The 18,029-nt window shown below is 51.5% G+C and overlaps 1 protein-coding gene across 1 annotated transcript in view; it reads right to left on the bottom strand.

Moving 5' to 3' along the window:
• Window positions 1-8,182: 8,182 nt before the first annotated feature.
• The window catches only part of TRPC7 (transient receptor potential cation channel subfamily C member 7), a 157,922-nt gene continuing 148,075 nt past the window's right edge, over window positions 8,183-18,029 (bottom strand). Inside the window, exons 13-14 of the mRNA XM_039242302.1 lie at window positions 11,059-11,134; window positions 8,183-8,895 (exon numbers count right to left, since the gene is read on the bottom strand). Coding sequence (XP_039098233.1) covers window positions 8,726-8,895; window positions 11,059-11,134 — 246 coding nt within the window. The 3' untranslated portion in view covers window positions 8,183-8,725. The remainder of the gene's footprint in view (window positions 8,896-11,058; window positions 11,135-18,029) is intronic.

Genomic DNA, 18,029 nt, shown 5'->3' with positions numbered 1-18,029 from the left:
CACTTGGAGTCTAGCACAAGGGCAGTCTTCCCATTCAGCTGTGTTCACGGGCACCCCCCTTGCACCCAGGCCAGTTCATGGGGCTCAGGGGGGATGAACTTCCAGTTCATGGGGGTTCTACTCAGTGGGATCCCTGCACTACTTACATTCTTTCTTTGCAAAGATGATAATGAATTCCGTTCTGCCCACTTTGCTGAGTTGTTGTTTTAATTAAAAGAGGTAAGAGATATGAAAGTGCTCTGATACCTGTAAGGCTGGAAACCCAAGGGCGTGTTATCATTGTCCGCTGGGCAGTGATTCACTGACCACCCTGTGACATCACGTCTCTGTTGTCCACCGCTTTTATTAAAATCTCACCAACCCACTCAACTGTTGCAGGGTTCCCCTCCTTTCTTTGCAGTGAGCCTGCAGCCTGCCCAGCGTCCCCAGAGTCCCCAGTAGCCTTTGAATACCCCACACGCTGGGATGCACGAGTGGAGGGGACGGCTGCCCTGATGGCAGCATCCTTCTGCAAGGAGGCCAGCGCTGTTTGGGGGGTTTCTACTGATGCGCAGACATAGGGGTTTCTTTCCAGGTGAAGCAAAGTAGACCTCAGCCATTGGGAACCCTGATTGTGCCTGTATTAACACCGGCTGAATTGCATTCCTAAGGCATTGTTAATTGAGGCCCTTGGAGTTAAGTCACCTGCCTGGGGTGAGTGGGTGAGGTTCTTCTCCTGTGGCTGGGCTGAGCATCATGCGCAAAGTTCCTGCCTGGACCACCCCTTCAGTCCCTTTGTTAATCTGCTGTTGGGTAATATACTACCCCAAAACTTTACTTGCCATGATTGCTTGGCGGACAGGCTTCAGCTGGGGGGCTCTTCTCCACCCAGCCGAGTCTCTCCTGGGGCTACACGCAGCTGGGAGCTTAGCTAGACTGGAAAGCACCCTTGTGCGCCAAGGCCTCTCCACGTGGCCTCTCAGCATTCGGTACCCAGCCCCTTGGCAACACAGCGGGGCTTCCTCGAGGATAAGCCCCAGTGGGCACACGCTAATCAAGCCTCTGCCGGCACTCTGCTGCCTAACGTCCCATTGGCTCATGCTGGCCACATGACCAGGCCAGTGTGGACGTGGGAAAAAGGAAAGGCCCTGAGAACCAGGAGGCAAGTTTGGTGGGGGCCGCTGATGTTTTAATTCATTTTCGTTTCTGCCTTAGAAAGTCACCCAAACACTTTGTGGGCCGGGAGAAGCAGCCAGGCCAGCCTTTGTGCCCCCTCGCTCTCGTTGCACCAGCACTCTGTGCCGCTGGCCCTGCCATTTCCTGGGCCGGGAGGCCGGTTGTGTGGCTTGGGGAGCTTATCCTGACCCAGGCTCCTCTGCTCCGGGCTGACGGTGGCTTCTGCCCCACGGTGTTAGAGGAGGCTCCCACGCCTGGCAGGTAGGTAGTTTTTCGGTTCTTTCCTCTCTGCTGCCTCTTTGACATGGGTTCTGGCCTCCTCTTTCTGGGGGTGGCCTCCAGAGGGCCCCCGTGAAGTCCTTGCCCGTGGCTCCTGGGGCTCCATCTTTCATTTCCCCTCCTCATCTGCTTCAGAGTCACATGGAGGCAGCGAGCCTCCCTCGGGCAGCCTGCAGGGCTCTGCCTCCTCTACCTCTGGCTGCAGTGCTGGAGGCGTGGGCCTGGAACCTGTCCTCACCTTCAGGTCCCCGTCCTCCTCTCTGAGCATGCGGTGGGTGCCAGGGGTGAGCCGCAGCATCCTTGGGCTTGACACACCTTGGGTCTCTTCGCCGTTCTGCCGGCCCGTGCCCTGTCGCCCTGTGGGTGACGCACACCTAGGCTGTGTGTGTGGGGTCACCGTTCCCGTGGTTTCCTCTCACACACCTGACCTCTCGTGTCAGCCCGTCAGCTCCCCTTCCTGGAAGAGGTCCCTTATGTTTCACCTCGGGCTGAATCTTTCATGTCATGTGTCTGCAGGGGGAGGACCCACTGGCAGGTCTTTAAGAATCAGGAAAATGGTATTTCTCTCCTTTGGGAGAAGAACTGAAAAATCTGTCCAGAGTGACTAGAATACTGATCTGTACTGTTCTCTCGGTGCGGCCTCAGTCCAATGGAAATCAGTCACCCCGAGCTGCTGCTTGGAGACGCAGAGGTTCAGAAGTCCCAGGACTCAGCAAGCACGTCTGAGTGTGTCTTTGGAGGGGAAATGGCATGAGAGGCAGCTCCGGCCCCACCCGCCATGGCCTTTGCTGGAGCAGAGAAAACGCATTCTGTTCACGCTGTGGGTGACAGACAGTGATGTGTCTGAAAAAACAGTGCGGCTCTCAGAATGTTCACCCTCCGCGAGGCTCAATGGGCTGTGGGGACTTCTGATTTCGTTGTGCAGGTTGGGAAGGTACCGGAGGCTGTGTTTTGCTGGACTGTCTATCCTGTGATTGATTGGACCTGAGCATGATACCCTGGGTCTCTGTTCTGTTCCGTCCCTGAAATGATCCAAAGTTACCTCCTCTCTCTTTTCTGAGACTGACCCAGCCCAGGCCTGATGCCCATGGCCTGAAAACCAGGACACTGAAAATCCTCTGAGTCAGTGGCCTGGCTGCTGGGATTCGTGGGACTCTCCATGATCTGTGCTCCAGGAAGTCAGAAGAATCCCCCACATCCAATATTGAGTCTTATTGATGTAACTCGGATAGGCTGCTTCACCACCCTGTACCTACAACATGACACTGTGTATTTCCTATTCGTGGCAGGAACCTCACCAGCCAGAACTGATCATCCTCCAAGTGTCTCCTGGTTATTTCCAGAATCTCTGAGTACTGACCCCCACCCTCAACAAGGATGATACATCTAGTTACCAGCCAATTGCTTTGTCCCCCGTCTCTGCTTTGCCCCCCTGTGACTCCCCCACTACTTGCTGCCAGCACAGGCAATGAGAGGTGCCTCACTGGGGCCCCTGACCATCCCAGAGGTGCCCAGGTTGCCAAACTTGGGTTCTTCAGAGCTGGAGCCTGGGCAAAGGGGGGAGCACCCTATTCCCCCAGTCCTGAGGTACACACATGGGCCCCTGACTAGTCCTCACATCCAGTGTCTTGTAGATTTGATATACAAGTGTCTTCATCACTTTAACCAGCTCAAGGCCATCACCTATGTTAGAACCTCCCTGAGTCTCAAGGAAAACAGAACTGTCAGTTTATGGCCCTGTTCCTCTAACCATAGAAACAGCAAACATCCCCAGGGGGATGGGTGGGGCAAAGAAGTCCTCCTGTCATTTCTGTGTCCATCAGACTCTGGGAATGTAAAGGCCATCTAGAAACCCAGTGCTAACCAGCTTCATCAACAGTGGGTTTATTTGCCTGCTGAGCTGAGAAGGCTTCTGGTACAGTTCCCCGGCTGTAAGGAAGAGCTGCAGAAAGAAGAGAGCTAGGGGGAGATGGTTCACCTGCTCCCTCCCCTCCCCTCCCCTCCCCTCTCCTCCCTCCTACCTTGCTTCATCTCTCTCCTTTAATTCTCCTCTCTGGTTTCACTTCCTTTTCAGACATTCCCTGTCTGTGAGGCAAGGAGGGGCCTGCTGGTGGCTCACATTCACATTCCCCTGTTCAGGGACCCCAGTAGGAAAAAAAAGGACTTCTCTTTCCCGGTGTCCACGTGTATGTACATCTCAAGGGAGGAATGTGATTGCCCTCCTTGGGGCCATGGTGGTTTCTCAGATGCTGGGTATTCTGGTTGGTTAAGTTGGGGTCAGGTGCCAGCCTGTGCCTGGGGGATGGTGGTGAGATGTGTTTCCAGTCATGGGTGTGTGGATACAAAACCCATGTGCCCCTTGGCCTCCCCTCCCCCCACCCCTGCCTTCCTCCTGCTTGATCTGTGAGTTCACACAGCTTTGGGGCATTTGGGGTAGAAGTGGCAAAGTTGAAAATGTTGTCTCTTCTGCCAGCGTCCGAATCTACACTCAGACACCTGACAGTGTCTTGATAAACTTTTATTTGGATCTAAGTTACCTTTTTCTGCCTTCTACTTAACAGCACACTGCCGAGGCTGGTGGGCCACTGGCCCTGGTATGTATGGGGTCGGTGACACAGGACCGCGGGCCTCTTTGGTCATTTGGTCAGCTGGTCTCTGTCCAGACACAGCAGGCTCTGTTTGACCCATTTCTTTCTTTCTTTCTTTCTTTTTTGTAAGTTTATTTATTTTGAGAGAGAGAGAGAGAGACAAAGACAGTGACAGCGACAGTGTGAGCAGGGGAGGGGCAGAGAGAGAGGGAGAGAGAATCCTAAGCAGGCCCCATGCTTTCAGCATACAGCCTAACTTGGGGGCTCAATCTCACAAACCCTGGGATCATAACCTGAGCCAAAATCAAGTTAGACACTCCATTGACTGAGCCACCCAGGCGCCCCTGACCCAGTTATTTCTGACTACTCGGAGGACAAGGAATCCACACTTTCTAACCATATTGTACTGAGAGTGTACTTTGCCCTTAATGGGGGGTTGGGGGTTGTGGGGGTGTGGGAGGCTCTTCCCTCTTCCTCCTCCCTCCCTGGACATGGTGGCTGGGCTAGGACCAGGATGTGGCCTTCCAGTTGCGGGCCCCATGTCTATGGGCATGGAGTGCTTTTCCTCCCAGGCAGGGCCAGGCAGGCTTGACCTTCAATTCTCAGCACCAGCCTCCTTTCCTGTCCCACCCCTGTTGCAGGGAGCCGTTTCTGGGAGCCCTGTGCTCCTCAATCACCATTTCTTTCCAACTTCGTGATTCTTCCCTCAGTCATCTTTCCTCTTGTTAAAGACTCAGAGCTCAGGAAACCCCATCCCCCGACACCTTTATTCATTTCCTGTGTCTGGCTCATTCCTACCCTGAAGCGTAGGGACTTCCCAGCTGCTTGACAACAGTGGAGGAGCAGAGGGAGGCATCCCCGGCAAAGAGTGGCTGGGGATTCCTCCAGGAAGAGCTGGCTTAGGCAACTTCGGCTCCCCGCAGCTGGGACGAGGCTGGGTCCTGCTGGGCCGTCTGTGTCTGCAGCCCAGGGAGGGATTCGGTTGCCTGAAGTGATTTACATCCTGCATCTCTCCTGGAGGCCCTTCTTTCTAGCACATTCACCCTCCTGGGGATGAGGGTAAGACAGATAAACATAGAATGGGGGCGTTGCCTCCCTGCCTCAGAGGATCAGACTAATTCCTGTCATTCTCTGGCAGCCTCAACCTCCACGCTTTACACAAGCCTTAATGAGCCCTTTGAGGAGTGATGGGCCCTGAGGCTGCTTATTTTTAACCAGACACGAGTACTCCCAGCAGGGCAACGTGTCTTGGCCGCCTGGGACAAGCAGACTTGAAGATGTCTGTCCTGGCCTTTACAGGCCTATAGCTATTTGGAGGGGCGTTCGCACAGCTGCCCCTGCATTAGGGGATGTCCCCAAACTGCCGCCACCAGTTTGTCTTCCAGTCTTCCTGGAAGGGAGGGAGATACCTTGACGAGCAGAGGAGGCAGGCAAGTGTGTGAGCACGCGTCCTTTAGGAAGAGCTCTGGGGACTAATTGGGGGTTTTTGTCTAGGATGTGTCACTAGGATTTGCCGAGTCGCCTTAGGAGGCATCAGAAGGTGACAAGTCGCTGGAGAACTCGCTGCTTAACACTGGTTCCCCAGAGGCCTGGACCGCGAGCCCCGCAGCCACCGGCTCTGTGCTGTGATTGGTCCCGGCCCAGTCTGAAGCAGCTTCTTAGTAATGGAGGGGACTGGGAGCAGGAGCTCTCCACGCTGTGACCAGGAGGGAACTCCTCTGCCCAGAACAATGGCTTGTGTTTCCTGCAAGCTCACATTCTGAGACCCCAGTGGCACCATCTGAAGGAATTTTAGAAAACGGGGGCCTGGCAAGGATTCACGGAGGGGCTGCTCTCTGGCCCCGTGCCCGTGCACAGTGGGACTTAAACAGACCCAGACCCCCTCATGAAGCTTCCTGGTAAGCAGCGGAGACAGATGTTACAGGCATACATGAAAGTTCCACATTGTATGAGGACAGCTGTGCGGCATGTGCCACAGGGATGGGTGGGGTGCTTTGGGAAGTGTGCAAGGTTGTGGGTCTGTGGACTCTTCCAGGAGGGCCTGGGCCCTTTCTCCTCCCCTGTCCACGTGCCTTTCTCTGACTCCATTCTTCACTCCCTTTTGATTTATTTTTCCCAGACCTGCCTCCCTCATCTAGCTAATTCAACAGGAGCAAGGAGATGGGGGTAAGGGAGGGAGGTTGTCAGTGCCTGGAAAATCACTAAGTTCTTGCCTCCGCTCCAGATGATAGGTCTGCCAGCCATCAGTTCCAAGGCTTCTCAACAGCCCTCCATGAGCATGGGGTCCCTCTATTGTGCCACATCTTCCCAGCAGCTCTGCATCCTTTATGGGACTGCCTTCACCCCTGAGATGTGGCATCAAAAGCCTAATGAATGGTGCTAGTTTTCCTTTTTCGGTTTTAATGACTTAGTGGGACTTGTTTTCCTTTATCTCCTGAAAGGGAGAATTCAAGACTTAGGTTTGAAGGGAAAAGGGCACCCCAGGATGTGAAAATGGGGTTGCTACCTGCCTCTGGTCAAAGGCAGATAGGGAAAGTGAATAATGCATCCTCAAAGTGTTTATTAGCATTCTGATGAAGGTAAGTGAGGGATCTGAAAGGAAATCTTCCAGAAGAGCTGGTAATTTGTCCCCTGGATAAATCAACTGCTCTTCCTACAAAGCACGTCAGCTTTCTTAGTCAGAGTCTAGGCATAAAAAGGAGCCCCTCTGGACGCCTATGGTTTGCATCCCCAGTGGTGGAGGAGGGATTCAGTTCACATCTGCTAAATGAATTCAGTCATCAGCTGCAGGCTTGAGGCGGTGGGGGGGGGCATGGATGAGTATTTGAGACATGCTGCAGGTGTCCTCTCCACAACAGCATACCATCACAAAGGCAAGCACACAATCTGATGGGCCCTTGAGGATTTGCAGGGTTTTTGAAATCCATCTACGGCTCCTCGCAAGGACCGCAGATGAACCTCCGGCTCCTGGACATAAACTTACTGTATGCATCGTGCACCTCTGTTTCCTTCCTGTTGGATGGTGGTGCCAGGAAAGCCCAGGTGTGAAGCAACATTTCAGGGCATCTTATCTAGCCCCCCATCTTGGCTGCCAGGGGCCCAACAAGTGTAGGCTCCCCCACGCCCAGAAATTGGGAAGATCTGGCAAAAACTGGGCCTGTATTCTTTGTGCCACCAGTTGGCTGGGCTGTGTGTCTGTGGCCCAGTTTAAGCATGGCTCAGCTGCTGTTTGTCATGGTTTGCCCCCGCCTCAGTGCTGGGACCTGCTTCACTTCTGTTTAGTCCTCCTGATCTGCTTTTTTCCTGGAGCGGCTGCTAAGTAAAACATGTTTTTGAAGATGCACCGTATATGGTGAAACAGAAGCCCCCTCCTGCATACCCACGTATAAGACACAGAAACCTGTGGGCATACACACATACACACATTTTGCCCTTCTAGGGTGTCTGAGTTTGTGACCCTGGGCCTCTTTATTTTCAGAGTTGCTCTGAGGGTTCAGTGGATGGATGTGAGGGTAGCTTTCTGCACAGTGCCTGGTACACAGCAAGCATGCACTCAGCACATCTGGCTGGTATTCCTAGTAAGGCCGGTGGCCACCCTGAATCCAAGGCATCTTCTTCAACCCGCTCTGAATGGGAGTTGTTTGGGACTAGGGCTCCCTCTGGTGGCTGCTCTCTCCACTCACACCCAGGTCCCTCCAGAAAGGTATGGGGGTGTCGGGTCGGGGGTCACCAGGCGCCCCTACCCTTCCCACACAGGGAAAGAGGGCGAGAGGTGGGTAGGAGGAAATGTCTCACTTCCCTCACCATTTTCTTTACCTCCTTCCTGACATTGGTCAAGTTGGGGCCTGTAGGTCTGGGGGTAGGAGGAGGGCTGGAAGCCAGGGCTTCTGGCTGCATAATCTTAGGGGACTGGTCCCTTCCCCCTCCACACCTGCCCCCTTCTCCTCCCAGAGAAGCGCTGACCCATGGCCTTCCAGACAGGCCACAGGATGGCAGGAATGCGGCACGTTGATGGAGGCTCCCCAGACTATTATGAGGTAATTTTATTTCTTTCCATTTTAGGTAAAAATAGTAAATACAAGATAATCTTAATAAAGGTAAAAATACATCATTTGGATTTTGTTGTTGTTCTCTAAACAGTGCTACCTACAGTACAGTTTTTGATTTAGGATTTTTAAATTTTTTTTTATAAACAAATAGAACTATTTTGCTATTAGGCTATCTGTGTTCTCGTCTGGCACTTAAGAATAGATCACAGGTCACCTCCCGGTTCTGTTTGGATGTGATTGGGTGGTGGGGAGGGGATGAGCAGGGGTGCATGGGATGAGGTGGTCTGTCTCCTGGGACACAGACAGAGATGCGGTCCGTGTGCAGTGGGAGGGCACGTGTGTGCATCCAAGAAGGCCTCTTCCCGCACGTCCCTGTGACTGGACCAAAGGTCTCACACGTACGTGTCGGGGAGTGCTTCCTCCCCCTCTTCCTGTGCTGGCCTTTCTTACCCAACAGCCTAGGTTCACAACAGTTCTGGGTCAAGGCAGGCTGCTACCCTGCACGTGTCAGCGGCTCTGCTCAGGACAGAGCCAGTGGGTCCCCGTAGTGTCCCAGAGGGGAGGGCCTGGGACCTTCCCTGCCAGGGCTGGTGGCTAGGAAATCCATCCCGGCCTGGGAATGCTGGTAGAAGTCACAGATGCCGATGCAGGCCGCTAAATGTCTTTGCCCTTGTTTACCCTCAGGTGGTCTTTGTTTAAATTCTTTCCAAATTTCTCACTGAGCTGCTGGATCAGGTCTGCCAGCTCACCAGTAGCTTGAGATTTCTCTTCCAGAAGCTCATAGCGCAGGCTGGAGATATCTTGCTTGATTTCCTTCAGCTCACCTGCAAGGACAGATGAGATGTTGATGAGCACGAGGCAGAAGGGGCTCCTTCCGCATACATTTGGGGTGTGTGTCCTTCCAGCAGGTTTTGAGGTTTCCCACTAAGGGCAGAGGTGAGGGCACAGGAGGTGTGTTTTGACCTGAGTAACACCCACCTCCTACCACTGAAGGACACGTCCATCTATTTAAAACCCCCTTCTTCCCATTCCTGGTCAAAATCTTTGTTAAGGGTTTCAGCTAGATGGAGGAGTCAAGGTCAGGATCGTGAAATCCTATTCCAGCACCTATTTCATATCATGATTGTTAGATGTTGGTCTTGGAGCCATTAAGGGCAGATTTCAAGACTCTGAGCAACACCCTCCTTAACTGGGACAGTCATTTTCATGCTGCTCCATGTTTTACTCTGTCTTTATCTGAGGGGGCTGGGAAACTCCCAAGTGTGGAGGGAATGGCTCAGCACAGGGCACGTGGCTACACAGCCAGGCAGCCGGGCAGGGCCCCGCCCCCCAGCCCCGGCGCCATGCAGCCAGCACTGCCTGGCTGAGGCCTCCTCCTCCTTCCAGAGCAAGGGACCCCCAGGTGGGAACTTGCCCTTGTTTCCACAGTGAACCACGTGGGCACAAATCCACCTGGGCTGGGGCTGTGGAACTCTTAGTGAGGAGGGCTCTGATGTTCTTTTCTGCTCTTACAGACCTTGGACTTGACTCAGACAGGAGTCCAGTGCCTGGGAGCACACTATTCACATCTCTCTTCTCCTCATGTGTTGCACACAGAAAAGGCAAAGCTCTTAAAGGTACGGTTTGGCCAGTTTTGACAAATGTACACATCCCCTATTTCCTTTACGTGGGGTGCTTTCCTGGAGCCCCAGCTGCATGGTATAACCCCAGTGGCACGAGGCCCGGCAGCTCCCCACTTCTGTAACCAGTTACATTCCTGCCCATCACAGCTGGCTGGCAGGCTGGCAGCTTTATGTTGCAGACCCATAAGTAGGGGTAGCAGGATGGGCCCCTGCTCAGCCCCTAGGAAGCGCCAGCCCAGGAATGAGGTCAGCTGCTGTGGATCTTCAGGCTGTATGCCAGATGCCCCAGGATGAAGCAGAGGGTGACTTCATGACCAGGTGCTTTGGGTGGGCCCCTGTGGCCCAAGGGAGGGCAAGCTTTCGTGCCTTTGCTCATCGAGGAGGCTGCGTCTAGGTAGCAAATATTTGTCCTATGTGTCTCATGAAGATTAATTACCTGGTATAAGGTAATTTGCTTTTCACTTAAGAGTAACTGCATTAAATGGACTGGAAAATAACCCAAACACTGAAAAGGATGTAGTCTGCAAACCTCAGTGTGCATCAGGATGACCTGGTGCTTTTAGCAAAATGCACAACACCGCCCGACCCCCCCCCCCCACCCCAACGCAAGAGTCACCCCAGAGATGCTGATGCGTTAGGCCTGGGTGGGTTTTGGGATCTGCAATTATAACAGGCAGTTTTGAGTTGGGGGATACCTTAAGAAACACTGCGAATTGTCAGATTCTGAGAGCCTGGAAGTGACACAGGGTGGTGACATTCTGCTTGCTGCTCTCTGTATATGCACCCACAGAATGAGAACTTCTGGGCCATTTTGGACCTCATGGGACATGAGGCGGTAGGCAGAGTCATTACCAGCCCCCTACCCCCGAAAGGTGACCAGATCCTAATCCCTGGTGTCCAGACTGAGTATGATAACTTGCTATGGCAAAAGGGAACCAGGGTCATACGTGGAATTAGGGTAACTCATCAGCTGACTTTAAATAGGGAGATTATTTTGGATTATCCAGTCTAATGCTAAGTCTTTAAAAGAGGAAGGGGAAAGCAGAAGAGAGGGTCAAAGAGACATGACGACAGACGTGGAAGCAACACGGCAGCTGGAGAAGGGCTCAGTGCCCGGGAGCTGGTTCTGAGATGAGGTGCTGTGTTCAGGCAGAGGGTGGCCCCAGCCGACAGCCAGCCAGGGAGCAGAGGCCTCGGCCCTGTAGCTGCACGGAACCTCCTTCTGCCCATACCCCAACCAGCAAGGAGACAGAGCCTCCCCAGGGCCTCCAGGCAAGAACACGGCCCTGCAGATGACACCTTGATTTTGGCTTGGTGAGACCATGTCCCACTAACGGCCTGTGGGACACCAGTCCATTCGCTTACCTTCATTGACTTCGTCATTTTCTCTATCCACCTGGGCCTTCAGGACATATCTTTTTATGAGCCGTTTCATGATTTTCTGAAATGTGAGCACAAGGAGAGGGTCAAACAAGCCTGGCTGAGGACAGAAGCAGCCTGTATGGTGTATGTGTGGCTCCTCTTCTCTGCAGGGCGCCAGGTGCACGGCCCGGACTCCTCCTGTGCCTTCTGTCTCTCTTCTGAGGATACCTTGCCTGTTGGTGGGACCCAGGCCTGACTCTGTTTAACCTCTCCCCGTAGGATGATCCTGCCCCTGGGGTGTAAGAATAGGACACTTAATGGTGGCAGGCCAAGCCAAGGAGAGAGAGAGAGAGAGAGAGAGAGAGAGAGAGAGAGAGACAGAGAGAGACAGAGAGCGCCACCTAAGATGTATGGGTGCTGCTTGAGGGTCCTAAGCCCAACTCTACCCTGATCTCTGTGACCTTAGCCAGTCAGGTCCTCTCCTCAGGTCTTAGAGTCAGGACCAGGTCAGACAAGTCCACTGTACCTTAGAAAATTCCTACTGAAGGCAGAGACAGACATGGCTGGTCCTTGGGAGGTTTTGCCAAAACACCCCTTCCCTTAGATCCCCTCCGCCCAGCACTGGGCTGCCGGCACATTGGAGGAGATGGCTGGAGGAACTGCCATGTGTTATGCAGATACTGGTTCTTCCAGCCAATGAGGAGGTATTAGTAAACACTCAAGAGGGTGTTATGCTGAGCGACATAAGTCAGGCAGAGAAGGACAAATATCATATGTTTGCACGTATAGGAGGATTAGGAGGAACTTGACGGAGGAACAAGGGGGAGAAGAAGGGCGGAAATGGTGGGGGAAAGGGAGAGAGGCAAACCATGAGAGACTCTTGAATGCTGACAAAAACTGAGGACTGATGGATGTGGGGGGGAGGGGGGGATGGGCATGGAGGAGGACACTTGTGGGGATGAGCACTGGGTGTTATGTGGAAACTAATTTGACAATAAACTATTTGTAAAAAAAAAAAAAAAAAAAAGTAAACACTCAAGAGATACCCAGAATAGAGCCAAGTGTGAGAAGGACTCCAGGAGGTGAACTTTGGATTTTGCTGGCTAGTCGTTGGAGGCTTCCTGAGAAATCACAGGATTTAGAGATACTCTGGTAGCGGAGGCTTCTGAACCTTGCACAAGTGGAGCAGCTGGCAGAGGGAGGGATTCCTTGTCCCTGGCTCGTCCCTGACTGTGACTGCCTCACCTGCTCACCTGAGGACTCCGGAGACACAGGTGGCGTTTTTCTAAATGGAAGGGGCCTGAATTCTGTCCCTAGCTGTGGTGCTATGTGGGTTGCTAAGTTCTCTCTGGATACCTGGGCTCAGGAAGAGCTGTTTGTAAGCAAAGGGAAGAGGATGGCTGGGATGCCGAGAGAAGGATTTAACACATTCTGGTCACCAGCTGCCTTTTATGGCAAAGACTTCATCCCTGTGTCTCCAGGCCTTGTGATTCTAGGACTTTCAGGGAGCCAGCAAAGGCTCTTGGTGCTGAGCCCTGAGTCCCCCCAGGCCAGTGCGGCCTCTCCTCAGCCGTCAGGCTGGTGGTTCACTTGGCTCTGTGGTATGAGTCATGATCTTATTTCTGGCCAAACAGTGAATGAGCAGGTTGCCTTCATGCTGCCCTCCGTCCGAGGGCCCTGGGTCTTGCCATGGTAGTGGTCAAGCTGCCATGCTAGATTTACCCTTGACATTATCCTAGTCAATAAGGCAGGTTACCCAAGTGAAGAATACATGCCTTGCTTGGGATTCAGTAAGGTTCTTTTCACTTTGAATTGGAAAGCCAAAGTAAAACCATCTTTATCCCGAGCCAGTCCTCATGAAGGAAAGCGCAAAACCCCAAAACCCCAGATATCCAAGTTTGTAAAATGCATACTGAATACAGAAATCAGAAGTCTTCTGCAAAATTTCGGGCTGAAGCAGGTCCAGGGGATCTAGTTAAAGTCTGTTGCTGTTTTAAGGAAAACCTCAAGAATTAAGGGTTCTTTGGTTTCTGAACTCATCAGCTGAACCAGTTTTATATGTATGAGGAAAAAAGCACAAGCCTGAGATTGAAGGTGGAAAGTTCTCTTTGCGGTGATATGCCGAGCAGAGTCTTTTCCCCACTACCACAGTGATCACCACCTTCCCCACTTCGGGTGCACGCTGTGTTTTAGTACAACCCAACTCAACCCATTAGTGGAAAAGGTGCCATGGTATGTTACTATTAATACAGTGTGCCCCTCCAAATCCATTTGTTTTGAATAGGTGAGACACCACTCACAAGCCCCCTGCACTGCGGATTGGCCCTCTGGGAGGAGGGTGGAAGGGGTGAAAAAGAAGCAAAGACACAGATGTAGTGAGGCTCTCCCACAGACCAGGAGTCCTGTTAGCCTGCTTGACAAAATGGCCTCACCGAATCCTCCCAGAAGCCCAGTGAGATCGGGGAGGTTGTCTCCGTTTTCAGATGAGGGCCCCGAGGCTCAATGAATCAGGTGACCTCTCCAGGGTCATACAGCCCGAAAGTGAGATTTAACCAAAATGGGAACCGAAGCAGGGGCTTCTTCTAACCTCCAGGAAAAGGTTATGTGCATGACGCTTCAGGGGATGAGATGCAAGAAACTGGCTCCCATTGGTCAGTAGGGGTTCTGGCTGCTTTTAGGTACCCATTTGATCTTTAAAAAACCGCGTTCTCTGCAGGAGGAAGCCTCAGCTAGACTTTGGAGGATGGATGGCTTCATTTAGTTGTTATCTCCTTTTTTTTTTTTTTTTTATTTTTTTTTTTTTTTTTAATGTTTTATTTATTGCTAGGAGAGAGAGAGAGACAGCATGAGCAGGGGAGGGTCAGAGAGAGAGGGAGTCACAGACTGAAACAGGCTTCAGGCTCCGAGCTGGCAGTCAGCACAGAGCCCGACGCGGGGCTCGAACCCACAAACCGCGAGATCATGACCCAAGCGAAAGTCGGACACTTAACCGACTAAGCCACCCAGGCGCCCCTCAGTTGTTATCTCTTGGGATATTTCAGTGAAAGATATTGTTGCTCTTGGGGAAGGTCACTGGTATGTCATTGTCATGAATGCTCATGGCCCACTCTTGAACGCTGGCCTGTATAACTTGACCTAAGGTTTGCACATCTGTGGCTCCAAGAGGAGAGAAACAAATGCTTGTTATTAAGCCTCTCACCACACCTCAGGATTATGAGGGTTAGTAAGGAAGCAGAATCTCATGAGCATTGCAGACAAGTCTTCCACCCTTCCTTCTTCCTCCCACCCCCACTTTTCACTCAGGAGCGACAGGTACCTAAAAGGAAAACAGTGTGACTGCTGGGCAACTGCTTAGAGACTTTGTGTCCTCATGGGCATCCGGTTTCCCCTCTGGAGTGTACATGTTAGACTGCCTGGGGTATGCAGGAGCGAGATGCCAGGCTTATCACTAGAAATGCCGAAGTGGTTAGAAGGGGCCCATCTGTGTAAGATGGATGCTATAGAGGAGATTTATTTTCAGGAGACCTGGACCCTAAAAGTCTCCCCTCCTTCACTGTGTAGGGGGAAAAAGAATGTTCCTTTGTTACAGGTTTTGAGACATCTCCTTGCTCTCTTTCATAGAGTTCTTTCACATCGAGAAGATAATAAACTTTCCCCAAGTTAATGTGTCCCGGTCAGTGCAAATTCTGCTGCCTTGCCCTCCTGCCCTTAGCAAGTCCTGGGGGTGAGTATATGTAGTGATGTGATCATCGAGGGGATTAGAATGAGATGCACAATAGGTCAGAAGGGCCATGAGACTGAGTCCCACATCTGGGGAAGGAGACACACAGTTCTCGGCCCCCTCCCCCCACTTCCCGGGGCTCAAATGGCCTCTCCATGCTTCTGGCTCTTTCTGTGGAAGAGGCATGTGTCTCTGTATAGCCAGGGCAGTTAAAGATGTAAACTAAGAGCACATATATGGTATTTTGAAGATGGTAAGTGAAGTAGAATCCAGAAGGAAGCAGTGTTGTCACCTAGGAAAACAGAAATCGAGGGACTTTTGGAAGGGAGGGGGCAAAATGGATCCTAGGACATGTTTTTTGTTAAACTGGGATTTATCAGACACCAGAAAGGGAAGAGGTCAGCATTGGCAAGTTATCTATCCTATTTGCTTTAATCTCTACTGAAAAGGCCACCTAGGACATGGAAAAGAGGACTCCCACTGGTTTGGGGAAAGGCTTGCATCACTGGGGCTTGCTTGACTTACAGACAGCACCTGGATCCTCTGTTCATTTGGGCTGTGGCTTGTTGGCTTTGCCCATGATGGAAATGTACCTCTTAGAGAGTGGTATATCTCTGTCTACACATGCCCCAGCAAACAGACACCCTGGATGTTGGAACGGGTCACAGAGTCACTTTGACAGGAGGCATACTTTGACCCCCACACCAGTATTTTGGTTTTGTTTCATTGTTTAGTTCCATATGAGCCCAGATTGGAAACAAAGCATGGCGAAAGCAAGGGACTAGGCTTGTGAAAAGTAGCAGTCAGAACCCTGGGCACCTAAGTTAAAGCCCAACACAGGGGGCCTCTGCCTTCCCCTACCATGGAGAAGCCCCTGAAGTTGAAGGACTGGCAAACTTAACATAAACATCTTGAGCACTAAGTTTGACAAATCCAGCGGATCTACTGAAGAGACACAAAGGCAATGAGTTTAAAGACTCCATGTGCATGCACAACGGGGCTTTTGTCTTACTGGGAATGCTATAGAATTCCTCCGAACCATGACAGTGTGAGACACTGACAGCACATGTCCTCTCTGAGGTGCTACTCTGGATGTAGCCGGGATAGTAAGAAAGAGGAAGTGCTAGGCTCCTTCTGCTCTCTGCACATTTGGAAGTTGCTTTGGGAAGAAAGCAGTGCCATTTTGAAGTCCACCAGTGGGCCCAAGAAAACAGAAGAGGCTTTGTCAGACCCTTGTCCTAATCTTTCATGCTAGAAGCTCTTCCTCTACTTTGTCTCCTCCCCTCACCCCTCCACAGACAGCAGCTGGCAGGTAATATAGGTTCTCAGCAAGGCTTGGGTGTCTAGGAAGCGTGATGTAGTAAAGGAGGGGTGCCCTTGTGACTCAGACAGATAGTTGAACCAGCTGTGGGGCCTTCACCACTGAGCCTTAGTTTTCCCATCTGATAAATGGATTTAAAGATACTGTCTCTTTCACCAGCATATGGTGAGATTATACCCAGGCTGGTGTCTAGCCTCTACCCCTATATCCTTCATGCCATCTCCTGCTTCACTCTTGTCTGAGCAGATAACCAGACTCACCTTGCAGGGCTGAGCAAAGGGTGCATGTGCAAATGCTAAATGTTCTCTGATTCCCTTTACTTGCCTCCCAGCCCTTTCTCTCGATGCTCGATGCTCGATGCTCACTGGTTTTTCTTTCTTCTTTTCTGTGAAAACTGTTTGAATAAGCAGCCCCAGGCTTTTCTTGGTGGAGTCACAAAATACACGGTGAGCAAGCCGTCTAAGGCCATCAGTAGCCCGAAGGTGAATACCACCAATCTCTGTAATCACTAGCAGGAATCTCTTGGGGACATTGAAAGCAGCAGGGACTCAACCATTGATGAGGAAAGACAGGAACAGGATCTCTCTGAGGCTGCTTTTGAAAATAGTCTTGCTCATAAAGGATTCATTCTGGGTACAAGATGTTTCACCAGGTAATCAGTCTTCCTTTATCTCAGCAGCTGATTCTGCCCAAAACCCATCAGAGATTTGACCCTACCCCATTAGGGTTTTCTATCTCTTTTGTGGCACAGATAATCTATACTTTTCTCTGAGAAGCTGAGAAATAAAAATCCTTTCACTGACCAAAGGATTTGTCCTGTAAAATAACTCAAAGCAGATCAAACTGGTCAGGCCCAATTTTGTACACGAATAAATACAAGATTTGCCCATTTCCAGCTTTTAGACCGTGTCATCTCATAAAACCGTAAGTACTTTGAGGGATGAGCCATTTCTTAATTGTGCACTTAAATCCTCCTACCTGCACAGCTGGCTCTGAAATATGGGCGGAGCTACAGTTAGAGACCTGTGTCTGGAAGATGCCATGTCGAAATCTAATTGCTCCCTCTGGGATGGTGGCACTGGGACATAGCACCTCGGCCACAGGAATGCTCAGGGCAGCTTCACATTGACCTCTGATAAGAACTGATCAGCATGGATAAAACTGCTGATCCTTGAGAAGGGGAAGGCAGGAAAAGAATGGCCTGTACTTCTATAATCAATAACCTGTAGTTAGCATTTATCACTGGCTCATGGGCTGATTCAAACAGATACAGAGATGTGGCATTGATTTCCAAAAGCAATGCAAGGGGCTGCAAGCATAAAAACACTTCTAAGGTTTATGTACGCGAGCAGATTTGGGCAGGCTGGTGCTCTTAGGTCAGGGGGTTAGTGAAGACAGCGGTGCCCACATGGTTGCTCAAGACAGATGCCTGGGACCCATCTCTGCAGATGGGCATCAGGTCCTGTTGCCTCTATGTCCGGAATATATTCTGGATCTATCTACTTTCCTCCATCACCCTATTCACACCCTAGGTCCAAGCCCCCCTCCCCTGCACCTGGATGACAGTCCCCTGTCCCCTGCCTGCTGAACTCTAGCTCTCCTCTAAACTTGCCAAGCCTCCCTCCTCTGGCTTTTATTTTTAAGTTTATTTTTATTTATTTTGAGAGAGATAGAGAGCGAGCAGGGGAGGGGCAGAAAGCGAGGGAAAGAGAATTCCAAGCAGGCTTGAACCCACAAACCGTGAGATCATGACCTGAGCTGAAATCAAGCACTGGACACTTAACTGCCTGAGCCACCCAAGCGCCCTGCATCTCCCCTCTGGCTTTTGCTGATGCCTTTCCTGTCCTGGGAGGCCCCACACAGCTACCTCCTTATTTATGAGGTCTTAGGTAACTGTCCTGTCCTTGAGAAGATGCCTCCTTTGATAACCAC

Source organism: Hyaena hyaena, unplaced genomic scaffold, assembly GCF_003009895.1.
Source record: "Hyaena hyaena isolate Hyena2069 unplaced genomic scaffold, ASM300989v1 scaffold_214, whole genome shotgun sequence".
Classification (NCBI taxonomy): Eukaryota; Metazoa; Chordata; class Mammalia; order Carnivora; family Hyaenidae; genus Hyaena; species Hyaena hyaena.
The sequence above is the reverse complement of the archived record's forward strand: the minus strand, read 5'-3'. Positions and strand labels throughout refer to the sequence as shown.